Consider the following 18398-nt stretch of genomic DNA (forward strand, 5'->3'; position numbering starts at 1 on the left):
GACACACCTGGGCTGACTCCCAGGAAAGCATTACCATTCATCTGGTTCCATTCAGGGACTTAGCAAGTTAGAGCCATCTAACCTAGACCAGTCAGTGACGAAGTCACCGACATGTTCATTATCTCTAATGTCTCACCTCTGTTAAAGCTGAAACAATGTGACTCTTTACTAACTCAACAACCCATTCCACCCTTTTCCACAAGCCCTGTTATTAGTATTGGAAAAAGAAATACATTATTTACCCAAGGTTGATTACCCACAGGCAGGACAACAATCCACAACTCCATAGCCGGAACCTGATGCTTTTATCTATTACTTTGGTTGCTTTGAATTCATAGTATTTAAGATTCTCTCCTCACTTCCAAATCAGAGCTCTAAGAGCACAACAGAGAACAGAAATAGTTACCTAGTGCAGTGAGGCCTTCTGAAATGGAAGAGAGAATATACATGATTACATGAGGCTCCAGACTGGCTATAAAGTTCATGTGGTCCTGGGTAAGAACTTCCAGCAAGGAATAGTATGACTGGCTGAGTTTGGGATAATCCTGCAGAGAGAGAAAGAGAGAAAGACTTAAGGCCTCTTGGTTACTCTGGAACCATCAGTCAGACTTTCTACAGTGGGATATACCCAACCCATTCATTAGTCATCTCAAAATTGCTTACTGAATCTCCTGGAATGAGAACAAACCTCCCTCATAGTGTAACTTATGAGCCAGTATGTTTCCCCCCACCTCAAACTACTGTCCGAACAGGCTCCAACAATAATGGTCCAGCAGGCTCCCAACACTGTTATATCACACAGTTTATCAGTGTTTCTCCACTGCTTCGCTCACTTCTAATGGAAGTGTTAGCTGACTACTAACACCAGTGCTAGAGATAAAGTGATAGGAATGGCTCTCCAGGTGTCCATTGCAGAGTGCCAGATCACCCGAAACCCTTGTGCATAGCGCTGGGCTCAGCGGCCTGTACTGCCGATTCTTCTGGAGTCAGTGACACAGATCCCTCAGGCCCCCAGACAAGGATGACTGCCGGTCATCCTGCAAAGGGGTCCGACTGTAAGAGCTGCATTTGAACTGCATTTTCAAGAGCCACAGTTTGGCCACTGCTACATCAGATCAAGAATGTGCTGAATGCAATCAGATAGCTTCCTTCAGATTTTGCTATAGTAATAAGATGAGTAAGAGACTCAGAAGGGTATGTGGTTCCCTCTCCCCAGTATTTTGCCAGGCAAGATTGTGCCAACAGGGTCTCAAAGCTCTTATGCAAAATGGATTACTGTATTTGATGCCTGGATAGGAGCAAGACTCTGTAGGTGGATGTCTTCAGCAAACAGGTTGTTCTAACTGCTGACACATTGAGATCTTTGCCCACAGACAGTACAGGGAAGAACAATCCTTCACTTGTAGGAGGTATTTTTCAGGTAGAGAAACAATTATTTGCGTAATTGCTCTGCTGAGACTTGGAGCATACCCTGCTGGAGAGATGAGCAGTGGGGCTGCCCAGTGGGCCCTTGGGTGATGACGTTACAGCCTTCGCACAGGACTTGCTGCTGCACATTCCAGGAGCTGTAATTTCCTGCTGGCCTGTCCCTAGTTGGGGTTTGAGGAAGTGGCTGTTCTCTAGGTTCTCTGTGATTACTGTATAGTCTTCCACCCTGTCTTTCCTAGCCATGTGTTTACACTGCTAATCGCAGGTGTCAGCTTACCAGAAGGTCACTGTGAGGGATGGAAAGCAGAAGCTTGATAAAAGTTTGCAAGGCATTGTCCAGTGCATCATCCCCATACAGACGGAAGACCCCAAAGTTGACATAGCTCCCACTCAGTGCGGCCTTCAGCATAGAGAAGCAGATGGAAATCCCCTTGAGTTTCAAGGCATAGACTTGATCCTTTGGGACCTCCCCAAGTGTTAGGATACGATTTCCTGCATGAGCACAGAAGCAGACTCAGTATTTCAACAACTGCATCCAGATACTTTCTCCCTCAGTGTACAGGAGGGAGCAGAGCTGTAAGGAACGACTGAGAAGTTGGTCACAAACAGTGGAGATTTACTTCCCAGCCAAAGGTTAAGAAACCTATTACATGTTAACAGCATGGTTCTACTAGAAGCCAGGGATAACACAGCTGCATGCAATTTTACTGTAGAAACAAGAGAGCATGAGGATAGAACTGCTCTGCATCAGCTTTACAAGTTCCCCTTTACACCTTGCATACTCACAAGGGGCACAGCTGGTCTTCCTTTTCATTGCTGTCATTTTTCTTCTGTATTTGCACAGCAAATACCCTACCCCTCTGCTTGCCTGCCTACCCAGTACTTCAACCTAAAGCTTCTTCCTGCATCAGGGCATGCATTTAGCAAGTGATTTGGTACTGCCTCCCACACCCTGGGCTTATTTTCTGATCTGGCAAGTGTCCCAGCTCTCCCTCTCCAAGCAAGTGGAGGAGTCAAGGGCAGATTGAGGCTGCCTAGACCCCACCTGCTGGATACTCACCGTAAGTAGTTATCATTTTACTTGTTTCTCGGAAAAGCAGGATGCCATTTGGTGAGGACACATCGAACTGCAGCCGTTGGGATCTAACGGAAAAACAGGAAATAAATATGAGCTCATACATATCAGAACGAAAACAGAGACTATATTGTAGCACCTCCATGTGCTGCTAAGTACCGGGACACCCTCCTCTGAAATCTATTCGGAAGAGTTCAACAGAATGCCCCAGCCTCGTAGTATTCTGTTGTTCATTACCAAAGCAAGACAGGACACAGCCATTTAGGGACAGACAAGCTTTGCTGTTTCAGAAGAAAGGGCCTGTATTTCACAGACTTTAGGAATATTACAAGTCTGAGTCTGGAAACCCTGTCCTGGCAATAGTCACTAGGCTACTGTACACAAACACAGTGAACATCTTGGAAGAGAGCGCTGTGGGGCAGGCTGACTAGCTCCTATTCATAACACAACCACAAATCCAGATCTTGGCATTTTTTCCCTGCCACAGTGAACAGATCTTAAATTGAAGTGCAGAGAGTTTTCCAGTTCACTTCTGAAATCAGTAAGAGGACAAGTCCCAGTAAGGTTCATCCTATTGCAAAGATGCCATTTGGTTGTGGTAAACAGTCTAACAGTATGGATTCTCAAGAACTCTAAAGCAACTGTGTCTGAACCCTCTGTTCTTTTTACTTGCTGTAACACTGGTCCCTTCCTATAGGGTTGTGTTCAGCTGGCTGTATGCCAGAGCCACATCTTGGCAAACTTCCATTGCCAGACTAGGCAGCTTCTGAATTATCTGAATAGCATCAGAGATACCTCTTCCAGCAGAGTGAATGGTTTAAAGCAAAAGCAGGCATCTTGATGCTGACTGAACAATGCTCATTTTAAACAGACTTTAAAAATACAAGTTACCTCTGTCTTATGATGCTGGCCTTACAAATAAGTACTCCAGAAATCTAGCGTGCTTACTGATCTTGTCTCTGGATCTGACTGAGTTGTGACACACAACTGATATTTGTAATTTTCTTCTCTTTTGAAACATCACCCATTCCCCCCACACACACACTTCCTGGCACCCTGTAAAGTATTGATAGATTCAAGTACAAAAACCACAACTGGGCTCCAACACCCAAACTGTGGAAGCAACAGACAGACAAACCCCTGCCAGTATGCAGACACTGGAGGGTCATACCTATTATGTACCAACTCAGCCATCAGTTTGAGGACAGGTGTAGTGCAGGCTGGGTCATGGTACCAGAGTTCAATTGCCCGCTGCAGGATTGGCATGTACGATGGATAGCTGCAAGGTAAGAACTAAGGAACTTTGTTTACATGAAGAAAAAAGGGTCAGTAACTTCTACGAAAAGGCATAGCTTGTACACTGCCTCCCAGTCTTCCTAAGCAGCTTACCTAAGGCTAAACACAGCTGATGCTGCTAGCTGGGGTCTGCTTTATCAGAGAAGCATCCCAAGTCCGCTGAGGGAATTGCATAAGTGCTTCTTATACTATGGCAAATCAGAACCAAAATGGTTTTGGACAAAGGGCAGACATACAAAGGTCTGTCATAGCTGCAAACAAGTAACCTTTACCAGCCAAAGGAGACCCTCAAGCACACAGATCCCAGGCTTTTTGAGCAGCTATAGTCTCATCAAGAGGTCAAATACACCTACTGCTGTCAGCAAGTTGGAGAAAAACTTTCATTGTTGCCAAGATGCATATATCCCATTAAAAGCCTTTGGGATTTACAGGCCAAATCTTTAGGTTGCTGCGCAGCCAGAGCAAACCAAAGCTATTTTAGAGCTTCCAGACACAACACCAGGTACTATAAAAGTGAAATGAAACCTCATTTAGTATTTAGCTGTGAGAATATGGCATTTAGATACAGCCAGCTAGAGTTTCCCCTCTAAGTGGCAGGGTAGCTTAAGTTGTAGGGCAACAGAAGGATACATCCATTCAAACAGCATCATGAAGCTGGTCTTGGCATTGAAGGCAAAGGCTATTCCCCTCAAGTCTCTCACCAAACCAACCAACGTTCTCTGTATTGCAAAAGAAAAGGCATTAAATGTTAAAACACAAAGATGTCTCCCTTGGCTCCTCTAGCCTAGGGCTGCTAGTCTTCTTCCCATCCCAACAGTAACATAATGTTTCTGTGGTGGCTGCCAGTCAAGTTAGTCAGTTCTTCCTCTTCAGTCAGTGCCAGAAGCCTTCCTTAAGTTGAGCCAGTGCAATGACAGTACTGGGGTATTTCATTCCCAGCAGGGGGAAAGCTGGCAGATTAGTCTCACTGCTTAAATTATACACTACATCCAAAACCCAAGGAGATCAGGGGTATCACCTCTTCCCCACATGTTGGGAGGAAAACACCACCCATTCTGGTAATTACTGTCTCAGAGGCAAGAATGCTTCTTCTTGTCAGGATTTATTTGCTCTCTCCTGTCTGACTGAACTTGAAAAGTCTAAGTCTCTGGGATAAGAGTAAGGAAAGCACAGATAACAAGTAAAGTTCTGCCCAACTTACTTTTGCCTCTTGTTCATTGAAAGTATTTGTACTGAACATCTGTGCCACAGTCTCAAAAGCAGCTGTAAGGGGAAGCATGAACTGCTCATATTGATCCTCATCTTCCCCTGAAAGAAAAGAGAAACGAAGAGGAAATAGACTGCACACTCCTACACTCTGTGTATCTGCCTCAAAGTATATCTTGAGAGTTTCAGACACTGGTCACCCACAGAGCTAAAGACACCATGTTTCCAGGCAGAGGTGCTGTCACTGTTTATCTCTAACTCGCTTTAGAAAAGCTTAGAACAAACCCTGCCATCTCAGGAAAGAATTCAGTATATTATGAAGAGAAAACTAAGCCCTGGTCTTTCTCCCATGCATGTGTGGACTACCTGCACACAGCAACAAAGCCACTCTTTAGCTTCTTTCCTTTCTTTTTTCTTATCCCATTTGACTTTTCCCGTTCCCATGTCCTTTCCTGGTCCTGTAACTTCCTTAATAGCAGTACTCAGCATCCTGCAGAGCCTAGCATCCCAACCACTCTTTAGCTTCTTTCCTTTCTTTTTTCTTATCCCATTTGACTTTTCCCGTTCCCATGTCCTTTCCTGGTCCTGTAACTTCCTTAATAGCAGTACTCAGCATCCTGCAGAGCCTAGCATCCCAACCACACTATCACCACTTTAGTTCCCAGGAGAAGACTGTAATACCTAAATCCACCATGAGAAGACGCCCAAGTGCAGTATAGAAAGTAGTCCGACATCTCATGTCAGTCAGGTTGGACTGATTGTTAATACCCAGGAAGGAAAAGTGCTCACTCTGCGAACAGAAGAAAACAGTGGGGTTAAAAGCAAACCAACAGCCTGAATGGGCTCCTGTATTAGAGGTCGAGTCGAATCCTCTAATTCTTAGCCTCTTCAAGAATAAGAACTGAAGTGCTGCTAAGCACTTCACATGAATGATCTCAAAGAGTAGGCCACCAGAGGGCAACATGTCTGGTCCACAGGCTCGCAAACCCTGAACTAACGTAGTAACACGGGAGTATGTCCCGTGTACTGGCAAAGATACCTGTCCTATCACTTATCTGAGAATTACACGGTACAAGATGAACAAGGAAAGTCTTTCTTTGCCTCCAGAACAGAGAAGCATCCTGCCTCTCATTCTCAGGGAACTCTCAGGGGGTTAAAGTTGCTGAAAATCAGCCCTCTGCAGATTCACAGTTACTTTGCCTATATCCTCCACGGGCAACTGTAGCACTGTACAATGGAATCTAAATGCAGTTTCTGGACCAAGCATAGCACATGTGACTACCTGCACCCCCCCCCCCCCCAAAAAAAAAAAAAAAAAAAAAACAGCTAGATCAAGGAATACAATGCCTCATTCAATGAGCCAATCCAAACCTCCTGGACATGGTTTCAGGAGTCCTATCGCTACAGCATCAGAGCATCAAATTACCAAATGTTCACAAAGGCAAGTCAGTAATCTGATGCTCTCCGCTGCTCATTTTCAGTTGCTCATTCTAATATTCTTGCTTTCAAGTCAACACCCCGGTTCTGCACAAGGAATACTGGTAATGACTGAGAAACAAGGCTGCTATTCTGACCATTGCAGCAGTGACACTTTCTCCAGTTGAGCAGTGTTCAGAATAAAATTTGGAGCATTCGAACACTTTTGTTTTAAATTTCAGAAAAGGTGCTCACTGATTTCTGACTGCATGTGCAGCAGTACCAGCCATCTCCTGCATTTCACCCTGAAAATGGTTGTTTTTCAGTGCAGAGATCCCCACATTAACTCCTCTGGGATGAAAGGTATCACCTAATTATAACCCAACAAAGTTGAAGGGCAGGCTTTGAACATAGAGAAAAGGAATAAAGATAACTTTTCCTAGATGCTCATCTTATGATGGAAACATCTGGGAAACAGATAAACTTCAAAAGTGTGTCCAGGTGCTAAAGTCTGGGGATTTTTTTCAGCTGCACAAAGGCACATGTAGGAGTTTGCTGTGAGACAAGTAGAAGATAAACGGACTTACCGTGTGATTGTTCAGCATAAACTGTACAGCGCTCAGTTTCACCAGTTTTCTAACACTACTGTATGTAAAGGGGGTGTTAAGGAAGCAGCAGAGTCAACAAAAAAACACATGTACTTGCAAAGCCCCCTCCAGAGCAAAGCTGGAAGGGGATTTATGTCTTATTTAAAACTTTCTAGCTTCTCCTCCACTTGTTTCAAGAACAATTCTTACTATACTGCATTCTTCTCTACTGCAGAGATCTACAGTCTATTTACTTTGGCACAAAGAACAAGTAGAAGACTGTAAGATAAACTGTGATTGCACACAAATTAAGACTTTGAACAGTAAGCTACAAAGCAGCTATAATCCACACTAGAAAGCTTATAAAACTACAGTCATCAAGTAATTCAACAACTAGATGAAAAAGCTGACCAAGCACTTACATTCTGCTCTTCTCACTACCTGAAAGATTAAATGCTTTTGGAATGTTATATGCAGAGTGCTCCTGTTCCAACTGAGCATCTGGGTCACTTTTTCCCCATCCTGAAGCTTAAGTGCTCTGTACACTCACAGCTCTTCTGAAAAGGATATCCAATGGAGAGGTCATTGAGCAGCTGCAGAGTCTTGGAAGTGATAGGTTCACATCGACCCCAGTACTTCAGGTTCGTGATGCTAGGGGAGAGGACAACAAGGATGGATCAGAGGGGTTTGTAAGGTTTCTCCTTTGCTGCATGGCGCACTTTTTCCAGGTAAAATTGCCACCCAACATCATCAGTTCCACCCTCCAGAATCACAGACATCACAAGCCACAAAATATTGGTATAAAATTACTGTACTTACATTTGGTTGACTAGAAAAATTATCCTTCAGATAATCTTCACTACTTGGGTCCCAAGCTACACTGGCCCATACCCAGGCCCTTGGAATTCTGTGGCACTCCAGGGCTGATTTCTGCAGCAAGGGTAAGAGAATTCTGCGGCAGTGACTACATGCAGACGTATGCAATTCTGCACCTGCACCATCCACTGTCAGCTGCAGAATTCTAGTAGCCCTTGCTTCTTCCAGGAGAGCCATTTCACCCCCTGTGGATGTGCAGCTCAAGTGCACTTGGGTAGGCAAGGCACCATGCACATGAAGATGGGGTGATGCTAAAGAAGTTGAGGCTAGTGGCTTTGTTTTTCCAGGCGCATGGCACTGGGCTTCAGCCTTAGAGCTGCTAAAGCAGTTTAAAATGCTAATGGAGGCTTCCAAAGACAAGACAGAACTCAGTCGACAGGTTCGGTCCAGAGGAAAGCTGCTAAGCAGCAAGTTGAACAGGGGATCTACCAGAGTGTAGGAATTTTTTAAAAAGGACTTGTGCTATTCTGGTACTAATACTGCTATTTGGAAAAACAACAAAAACCAAAAGATTTTGAAAGAGTAGTCCCCTCCCCGTAGAGCTTTCGTGGCTGGTGATTGGCAGTAGTCAAGTGATAGGGCATGAATACTTGAAGCTGTCCCCACTCTGACTTTGGTTTTACTAAGCAGGCACTGGAAAAAAGAGAATCCATTATCCTGGTGCAGGGTGTATTTTTGTATCTCCATGGCCCAGCCTAGAGTCCACAGCAGTTAAATCAATCCTGGATACCATGCATGACTTAAGCCCCTGATCACAGCTGATAATTCTCTCAAGTAGCCAGATGTTACTAGTTTTAGACTGAACAACACTGCCTCATATTCCAGTAGTCCCAGTTATACCTTCAAACGAACCCTGGAAACTCTGATGGCTGCAAGCAAGAACACTTACATTTTTCCTATGAAGACACTCAGGACCATGGTCTCATCATTCAACCCCAAGACCTCCGAGAGACGACGGTACAGCTAGAGAGACAAAACATCACCAATCTAAAAGCTGCCGACAAAACAAGCAATGCTCAAGGCAACAACCACAAACATTTTCTTGTTCATCACGGCTTCTAAATATCAACTTCAAGCAGTCATGGATTATTGTTTTTCACTTGCTCACCCTTGTGGCAGACATGCTTGGAAGGCCATATAACGTGGGTTTTCTCAAACCACACAGACAACGCACAGAGATGCTCATGATCTGATCCACATCAATACTTGTCCTAATCACCACTACCTCTTCTTTTAACCACTAGTCATAGCAGCTTCAAATACTGTACACAGAAGCTGGATGCATTTCCTTGGGAAAAGGGACATCACAACTGTATTCCTCCTCCTGCAGTTACACAGGGTATCTTAGTGAGTTTGTCTGGAACAATTTAGTCCTTTATCATACCCCTGCTCCAAAGTCTCTGGGGTGGGGAATGAAAGTCACAAGTCACTGGAAGCAAAGAGAACTGATTTCTAGAATAAGGATATTTCTGTTCTTTATATCCTTTTTCTTAGTATTTTGTATCTCTAAGTACACACCGAGGCATTCAGAGTCCAGCATATTTACAACTGCCTTGTGATCAAGAGAACGGTTATTTATCCTCACTTCAGAGCTGGGAAAGCAAAACACAAATGCTACGGCTCAGCTCCTCATGGGTGTATGCATCCAGCAAATCAATGCTTTTGGATTGGCTTAAGGGACTCATTCGAAGTCACACTCAGAACCTGGTAAGATAACAAAACTGAACCAGGTCTCAAGTTCTAGGCTACTGCCACAGTCACTGGCTCCTTCCCCAGACATATGGAATACGTTATTTCAAGACCAGATTATAGTTTGCAATATTAGAACACGGGACATGCATTTAGAAAACAGAACAGACAGGTCTCAAACACTTCTGCTATTTTCCACTTGTTTTCATTTTAAAAAAGCAAGGCTATTATTGCATTTGGCATGGCCTAAAGATACATAGTAAAAGGAATTACCTTGGAAGACTTCTGCACCTGATCTCCAATATAGATCTTCCGGAATTGCTCAAAAAAGCTAAGCATTGCAAGCTCCAATTTCTCATTCCCAGCCTGAGCCAGACGAGAGTCTGTAAGGTTCATCAATTGTAGCACCCTGGAGAGAGGTGTGGAAAAAAACAACCTTAGATGCTGCTGGACCTGTGATGACAAGGAATTCCTAGCACACAGTATTGTTTCCAAGCTGCATATAATAGAATATTTTCTTAATTTTTGCAGGTGCTGTTTTGGATCAAAAACTGACAAAACTAATAATGAATTCTAAGGTATACTTTCCTTCTGTGCAAGACCGCTATACGGCTTCCATATCGCTCATAAAAGGCATACAAGGCCTTGGTTTTAACTTACTGCAGAGGTGAATTTCAGGTGCTTTACAGCACTTACCCAGTGTCTGGTCCAGCATGTGCTCAAACACACTAGAGAAACCACTACCTGTTCCATTCAAAAGGTCAAGCTCTCTGAATGACACTCCCACCTGAGACTGGCTTTTATTATGAGCACTGTAGAAATGTGCTAGGGTCCATGCACAGGGTTAATAAGCAGACCTCTCTGGAAAGGAAGGGGTGGAAGGATTTCCCTGTAATATACATGCAACAGAATGAGGGGCAAAAGAAGCAATTTTGGGAAGTCCCACAAAACAGAGTGTGAAAGGAGAAAATAAAACATAAACAAACTTGTATGAATGTCTTGCTGGTGCTGAGGGTAGCTGAAATATAACATGAAGTTTCATCCTTTCCCCTTCAATAACTATCAGTTACAGGGGAAGCTAATGCTCGATGTTACCTATTAATAATGGCTCATCAACAGGCCAACTTCCATATGTTAGCAGATTTAGCTCCTCTTTCTATCCTAGCTTACAGAATGGGGCAATTGGGTTTTTGTCCACAAGACATTTGGTGCAACTCAAGGTTGTTAGTGAATAGTAAGTGACATACTTTCCCACCCACCACCCACCCAGCTTGCAGTGGAGAGAATTTACAATTTTGAATATCCACCAGGTGTTAGAAGACAGTATATAGCTGCAGAACTACAACATTCACAGCATATTTATGGTCAAAACACATTTTGAGTTAGTAACTAGGAAAAAGACTCCCCAGCCCCAGCACAGAATCATCATGCATTTTAGCTCTATGCCAATGCATACATTTAAGCACGGTATAAATTCCCTTCTTATGTGCTCTTCCCCTCTCATTCACAACCCAGACTTCCCAGTTTAGCCAAGTCACAGCAGAAGCTTGCTGACTGGCTTTAGCCAGAACGGCCAATGCCACACTGTGGTTTTCAGTGTGGAAAAGAGGGGAAGAACATGGTGGCAGCTTCATGATAGTGATTCTTGTGTTGACATCAAGTATGATGCAGCTAGAAAAGTCAGCATCCCTACCGACAAACCAACTCGCCATCCATCGCATCCTGCTCATCCGTGCTGGCGAACGAGACCCTACCACCAATCACTGCCCCGATAATATAGACGAGCCACGTCAGGCGCCCTGAAATCAACAGAGGACATCAGAACCAAGCACATCACACATTACGCAGAGGAAGCGGAGGAGACTCGCATTTTATTTTGGCGAAAACAGGATTCAAAAAGAGTATTTTCCTGCATTAGTGCCCAACTATACTAAATTTACTCAAATTCTCCAGTCAGTGGAGAAAAGGCATGGCATTACTACAACGAAAAGAACATCGGGCCCGCCTCGAAGATTTTCATTATTTAAAAGTTATTCCAATGTAGGAAGCCACTTTCTTGCAAAACTACATTCTGTACATCTAAACACATGTAGATGTCAGCAGGCAGCATTTATTCTTCCAAAATAAAGCCATACAGCCAGTGGGGAGGTTCAAACGACCACGCTAACCCTGCCTTAGACAGATGGGGTAGCAGTACTGACGAGGGAACGCTCACATAACTTCTCTATGAAAGCCTGGGGGGTGGAGTGTGTTGCAGGACAGTGACTGCATCTTCAGCCAGCACTGCTGCATGCATTCAGAATGACTGCCACAGCCATAAATATTTCACACCATACAGGCATCTCTCCAAAAGAATGCTTGCAAGATCTGCCTCCCCCTTACATGGATTTCACCAGGAAGGTAGGCTTCTGGAACGGTACTTTTGAGAGCAGACAACCTAATGCAAGCTAGCAGGCCACAGATCTCCAGACAGGCTCACCTTCTTGCACAGCAACATCCATAGGGCTAGCGGTGGCACTCTGCAGCAGCTCCTGGTAGGACTGGGCTGACTGGTCAAAGAGCTGCACAAGCAGAGCACAGGTCTTCTCATACTCGCACCGGCCAATAGTGGATAGCTGATCTAGCTGTTGTTGCACAAGTCCAGTATCATCCAGTGGATCCTCCAAGCCATCCCTATACAGTGAGAAAGGAGATAAGAAAGGGATTTAAAATGCAGAAATAACTTAAATTGTAACACTTCTACTAGATAGCAGATGTTTTTCCTCAGTCATATAGCAATTCCAACAACTAAAGTCTCTCCCTCCAGTATTTGTCATGATGGAGAGCTACACAGACTGACATAATAGGCTGATCATTACTGTTGCTGTGGCCATAAATGTGAAGAACACCAATGGCCCAAATGGAAAGGTTATCAGGACCTGGGATGAGTAAGCTCTTCTTACATCTTCATGTTTATCAAGGTCTTTGAACAGAACAGGTAGTGCCAAGAACAAGGCCTTTTTCTGACTGTCTTTGATAAAAAAAAAAAAAACTCCATCTTTCATATTTTAGTTTCCTTTTCCTCTAAACACACTAATCTCACTATTAAGTTGCATTGTGAATTCCAGAACTGATTAAATCTGAAGTTCCTCCCATGTGCTGTTAGATACCTGAAAAGAAATAAGCCAACCTGCATCCCCCTCAGAGGGACGTTCATAGCTTATTTTTCTGTACTCAACCATTTGTTTCCATCAAATATATACAAACACGAAGTGGAATTTATACCACCCAAGTTCAGGCACTGCAGCAGAGTCCTCCAGACAGCTGTTACAGTTAGAAGAAAAAGAGTAAGGTACTTCTGGACATAGTTTGTGCCGTTCTGAGGTAGATAACTAAAAGCAAAGTGAATCGCACCTTGTGTACTTATACCTCTCTGCTATGATGTTAATACAGAGCATTAACAATACACTGCAGACATATAAAGCTAGATAAGATGAATTCCACTGAACAAACAAACAAACAAAAAAATCAGGGAAGAGAGAACACTGCAGATAGTGACAACATAAGCACCTTTGCTTCAGAAAATTCAACTTAAAAAAAAAAATCATGCTTTACTTTGTGTAAGAGAATATACAATTTAGATAAGCCTCCTTTAAAAAGACTTCGGTGACTCATAAAACTTCTCACAGTCAGAGTCCATTTTTACAGGAAAATTCAGAACAAAAAAAACACAGCAGAGACTTCTGCACTGGGTTCTGGTGCCTGCAGCAGAAGTACTGCTCTCTCTCTGCTTTTCTTACCTCAATATGATGTGCACAGATTCCAGCCTGGATGTGATGTAAGCTTTTGTGACTTCTGGTGTGTATGTTTCTAGCATGTGAGGCTCTGTGGCTTTAACATAGGGCACCGATGCAGCCAGCCGCTGCCATAAGCTTAACAGATAGTGAACGCTGTTTGGTGCAAACTCCCAATGCTACCAAGTAAGAAAAGGAGAGGAAAACTGTAAATTATGATCTTCATTACTTTGTCCACGTTATTTTGTTTCACATAGCACTAGAAACAACAACAACTTGAAGCTTTAATGATACAGTTGCTGATTTAAACAATGAATTTCATATAACATTTAAGTTCTGACGGAGTTACTGGCATTCAGTAAAAATCGAAAGATATCCCAAAATAAGTTCCAATGATATGTAGCTGAGCCAAACCCTTTGGTTCAAAAATCACTGCTCAGCTGCAGCATGCTGCAGACAGCTCCCCAAATAAATGTACAGTTCAAAGCTATTTTCCAAATAAATACTTTGTCAAATTTTTTATGCAAGTTCTACATTTTTTTAAATTGTATTCTGTGTGGAGGTGTAGTTACAAGGTGTATACCAGTAGGAAACTCAGTGGGAATATGGCATGATATTCCTATCAGTAGCAATCTCTGCAACTGTATTTTAACAGTGAAGTGACACATAATTCTAAAAATAAGCCTTATTTAACAAGTTGTTTTTTTTTTCCCTGCTAGGACATGAAAAGACTCTAGAGGCATAGCAACCCTGCCTTTCCCCACCTGCTGCTCCTGTTCCATTCAGTAGGAAATCACAGTATGATCAATTGTACACTACAGGATTCTGTCATATAGCTTACAGGCTTTTTTTTTTTTTTTTTTTTTTCCCAGTAGTGGGCATCTTTACAGCACAATTATAGCAAAGTAAGGAGCAAAGAACAAGGGGGTGACAATTTTGTTTCAAGAGAAGCCCAGGAGAGAGAAGGGGAAAAGAAAAAATAACAACAAATCAAGGGTAAGCAAAACCAGTTCCTACCTGCAGGCTGGTCACTGTGAAGTTGGCAATGAGTCGGATAACCTCTGGATAGTTCTCCACCTTCACTAGTTCTCCCAGCTGGTAGTTGCTTTTCAATCGAGCCAGCAATCGACAGAACTCATGGTAGTTGTTTGGGTCTGACAAACTCTAGGAAGAAAATAAAGAACAGCAGAATTGAGAAACAGCACTATGTACCACTACCTAGCAGCAGGAAGAGGCAAAGATTTATGGTAAGAGTTTAGGGAATGAAAGAGGAAGAGCAATAACATACTGCATCCTTCTGCCCAGTGCCACAAGTCACAGCAAGGCATGTGGCACAACCCCCTCTTCAACTGAATTTGGGATGGCTACAGTCATACCAAAAAGGGATAAAAGGAATCTAGTGTGTCATCCTATCTGCCTGGGTGAAACTATCATCTATCCCACTGTTCTTCCATCATCCCTAAATTGTACATCCTTCAAACCTTTACCTTGGGTGGAACACTATACTCTTTTTACACCAACATTTAAAATTGACTTGTCATCAAGTTATTGCTGCCACTAATTCTTTAAAATCCCTTTACCAGACTAAACATTTTCATTACTCTTACCTTTCTTCAGCTTCTTTACCTTTTCTTTAAAAAGAGACAGCTGGTATGAAATGGAAATGCTAAGGAATACAGACTGGGACAAATATAGTACAAATTATTTTCTATTAAGATACTTGATGTAGAGAGGAAGCAGAAAAAATTTCACTGACTGCATCTGAAATACTCACCTGTGGGTTTTCCAGTATTCGTTTTACTCCATCAACGAGATGAGATAGGAACTTTGCTCTTTCTGCATTGTTAAAGAGGGACCTGCGTACAGAAGCTATCTGCACTAAACAGGATAAAACCTAAAATGGGCAAAAAGAACAAACAGAAAGAGAGGACTTAGAATAATAGAATGAGTAACACAGGTTTCCTTCTCATGATGCAGAAGGAATCAGTTAAGTTTGAGACTTCTTTGCAAGCTGCACGTCAGCTGATTTTTTTCAAAAGATGGACTTGAAATTACAGCCATCACCTTTGTAATTCTAGCATTCTATAAAAAAATTAGTAGAAACAAATTACAGCAGAGATAAAGGAACATATTACCCAAAAGAACATTTCCAGTCTGACAGTCAAAGATGTGTTCTAAACTCTGCTATGCATCCCCCAAAATAGTGAGATTTCTTCAGATGGAGGACATAGAAAGCATAAGACTGACAATACACTAGCAGAGGGAAGGAAAGCTGGTATGCCTAACAAAGACTTGGAAAAGTAATACAGAAGATAGAAGATTGGCAAGAAAAGTGTTAAATCATTCTCAATCCAAACCTCAAATTTAAATCAAGTATAAATTGCAAGAATGCAGCAGCACTAATAGCAAGCTGCTGAATGGGGTTATGAACAGCAGAAGCAAGTTGGTTATAACTGCACCTTATTTGGAGGCAAATCCCCATTCCCTCTGACCAGTATAACTACTACCTCCTCAGCTGTTAAACTTCTCATTCTTGCTGGCTCTTACATTTAACAATCAAAGACTCAAGACAATTACAGGTTTAATTGCCTCATATTTCTGTTCAGTAACAAAAAGCCTCATACTGTTAGTCTCTGAGATTCTAAATTCAGTATAGTTCTATAGTCTATAGATTTCTAAATTCAGAACTAGCTAAGTAACCCTGCAACATAATGAACAGTGCTGAGAGTCTCAGTGGTAAAAATACTTCTGAAAGACCCTTCCCTCCCTAGCCAAAGGGCAAGTTTTCATTGTAGCATTAATTATGAAAAATATTCATTAGACAGATAAATGACTGGTAGGGTTTTTTTTTTTTTCTTTTTCCAAGAAAGAAATAATCCAACTTCTAGTTCAGCTGTGCTATTGGCAATTTCATGCATCTGGGACATGGCCTAGTTTTAAAGTGTGGAAGGAGCATTCTAATTCCTTAATTGCACTCCCAGACTTGCTACCTACTTGTAGTATGGTTTTAGGATCAAGTACATTAGCTGTACAGTGGAAAATAACATCAGCAGCATCCATCAAGGATACGCTTGCAGATTTAGCAGATTCTATGCTACACAAAGTAGTAGGGTGAACTTCCAACCTACAAGTTGCTCTTATATCCATTCCAAAACCTGCTAGATGCCATCAAATTTCTCAGCACTAGCACAACTGGACCAGCCTCCTCTTTGTCTATACATCATAAGGCAGAGCCATCAAAATCTGTGTAACTGCCTGAAATCATTCTACCACATTCTAACCATTGAAGTCTCCCTGATCAATCCTACAAAAAACATTGTTAGCCAATTCTGTAAGGAAAACAAACACTAAACTTACCAGAGGAGAAAATGAAGGAGGGATGGAATGATAAAGATCAAAAAACAACTGAAGTGTTGAGGAATCCAAGAAAGCTGAAACAGAAGGCAGCAATTTACTGACATGTCTATTTAATACATTCCATAGATTTAATGCTTATCTGTCCAAATCAGGAACCGCACGCATACTTGTCCTGTTAACAACAAGGACTTCCAGGTTTTGACACAATTGCCTTTCCCAGAAAGGAAGTAAAACTGTTGGTACTAAGCTAAAATTCCAGGATAATATTTTAAGAAAACAACCTGTGAAACTACCTGCAGAGTGACTGAAGAAAAATAGAAAGATGTCAACAGCATGCACTGAGTTGTTTGTTATTTACTTTTTTTTTTTTTTTTTTAAAATGTATACACACTTTGCTGTATCTTGAATTGGCAGGTATAAGACCCAGGACAGAGGAGTGTTTGTATAACTCATGATGGCCAAGGCAACAAGTTGGACTGCATTTGTAATTATGCTAAAGAAAGGCCGGATTTTGCATCTGGCACCATATGCAGAAGTTTGTTAGGTGCAGAGAGGGCCCTTGCAAATCACCCATATTTTCAGCTGGTATGCTACAGAAGATTAGTCCTCTTTCTCCAGGAGCATTACCTGATCTCCAGCTGGTTGGGATCTGCACTGTGCAGAGATCATCTGAGGACTCATCTGTTGATGTGCCAATGAAATCAAAGTTCAGACAATTATGGGTGAGCTTAAGAAGCTGCATGAGCAGACCATGCTGGCTTTCATCATTCAGATTCAGGTTCTTCCCAGAAGCCTGTGAAATACGTTGGATTAAAGGAAAAAACAAACAAAAACAAACAACAAAACAAAACCTCGAAACACCCAAGAAGGTGACAGCTGAGTCTGAGGCAATAATTTAATTTCAATGGGATGTGACAATCGTAAGGATCATATACCACAGACCCCATCCCAGCTAACCTTACACTATTATAGACAGTATGTGTATTTACATACTTAGTCTTTACATAAAATATATGACTAGATAGTGGTTCATTTTTCACTCAGTTTGTACTGCACAGGAGAAAAGCCACCAGGCTTGCCAACTTGCAATCATACTGGAAGATTCGTGAGATAAGGAAGTTCTTAAGGTTAAACACAAGAATACATTTTCTGCTTGACAAGCACCTAACAGCAGGGAATACTGTTGCTGCACCTAACCCTCATATGGAAATGAGCACATTCACTTTTGTTGTGCAGGTTTGTATAAGCCCTGCTCTGATTACAAAGCTCTGTTACAGGCAGGGAAAACATGGATATTCAAGTATCACAAAGAACCTAGTGGATATGAAATACTAAGTCATTTCACAGCAGTTTACACATAACACTCAGGACTGTACTCCAGGGATAAGCCAGCGTGTCTAGGCTTTGTGCTATTGCTCTGTGCTTAAAATTAAACTAACTTCTTCCAGCTTAAGCCAACCACAAAGAATGTTTTGCACTGTACTGAGGCTGCCAAGATTAGCTGCAATTGGTTGCTGAAATCTCTTCCTCACTCTCTCCAGCATGTGTATCACAAAGGCTTATTCTTCTGCAACTGCCTAATTACATGCAGTTTTGTGGACAATGATGTAGACATGATCACTGGTTTCTAGCAGCTCACCCCCACTCAAAAGCATCACCTTGGAAACTTCTGCTTTATATACAGAAGCTTGATAC

At 42.3% G+C, this 18398-nt stretch overlaps 1 protein-coding gene across 1 annotated transcript in view; it reads right to left on the minus strand.

Annotated features, from left to right (window-relative positions):
- The window catches only part of XPO7 (exportin 7), a 47896-nt gene that overhangs the window by 4406 nt on the left and 25092 nt on the right, over positions 1-18398 (minus strand). Inside the window, exons 7-24 of the mRNA XM_062597069.1 lie at positions 17331-17496; positions 16704-16777; positions 15121-15240; positions 14364-14510; positions 13353-13525; positions 12053-12246; positions 11267-11372; positions 9847-9982; positions 8774-8847; positions 7579-7659; positions 7009-7072; positions 5687-5795; positions 5001-5107; positions 4430-4518; positions 3675-3782; positions 2489-2571; positions 1706-1920; positions 407-545 (exon numbers count right to left, since the gene is read on the minus strand). Coding sequence (XP_062453053.1) covers positions 407-545; positions 1706-1920; positions 2489-2571; positions 3675-3782; positions 4430-4518; positions 5001-5107; positions 5687-5795; positions 7009-7072; positions 7579-7659; positions 8774-8847; positions 9847-9982; positions 11267-11372; positions 12053-12246; positions 13353-13525; positions 14364-14510; positions 15121-15240; positions 16704-16777; positions 17331-17496 — 2185 coding nt within the window. The remainder of the gene's footprint in view (positions 1-406; positions 546-1705; positions 1921-2488; positions 2572-3674; positions 3783-4429; positions 4519-5000; positions 5108-5686; positions 5796-7008; positions 7073-7578; positions 7660-8773; positions 8848-9846; positions 9983-11266; positions 11373-12052; positions 12247-13352; positions 13526-14363; positions 14511-15120; positions 15241-16703; positions 16778-17330; positions 17497-18398) is intronic.

Source organism: Rhea pennata, chromosome 28 (genome assembly GCF_028389875.1).
Source record: "Rhea pennata isolate bPtePen1 chromosome 28, bPtePen1.pri, whole genome shotgun sequence".
Taxonomy (NCBI): Eukaryota; Metazoa; Chordata; class Aves; order Rheiformes; family Rheidae; genus Rhea; species Rhea pennata.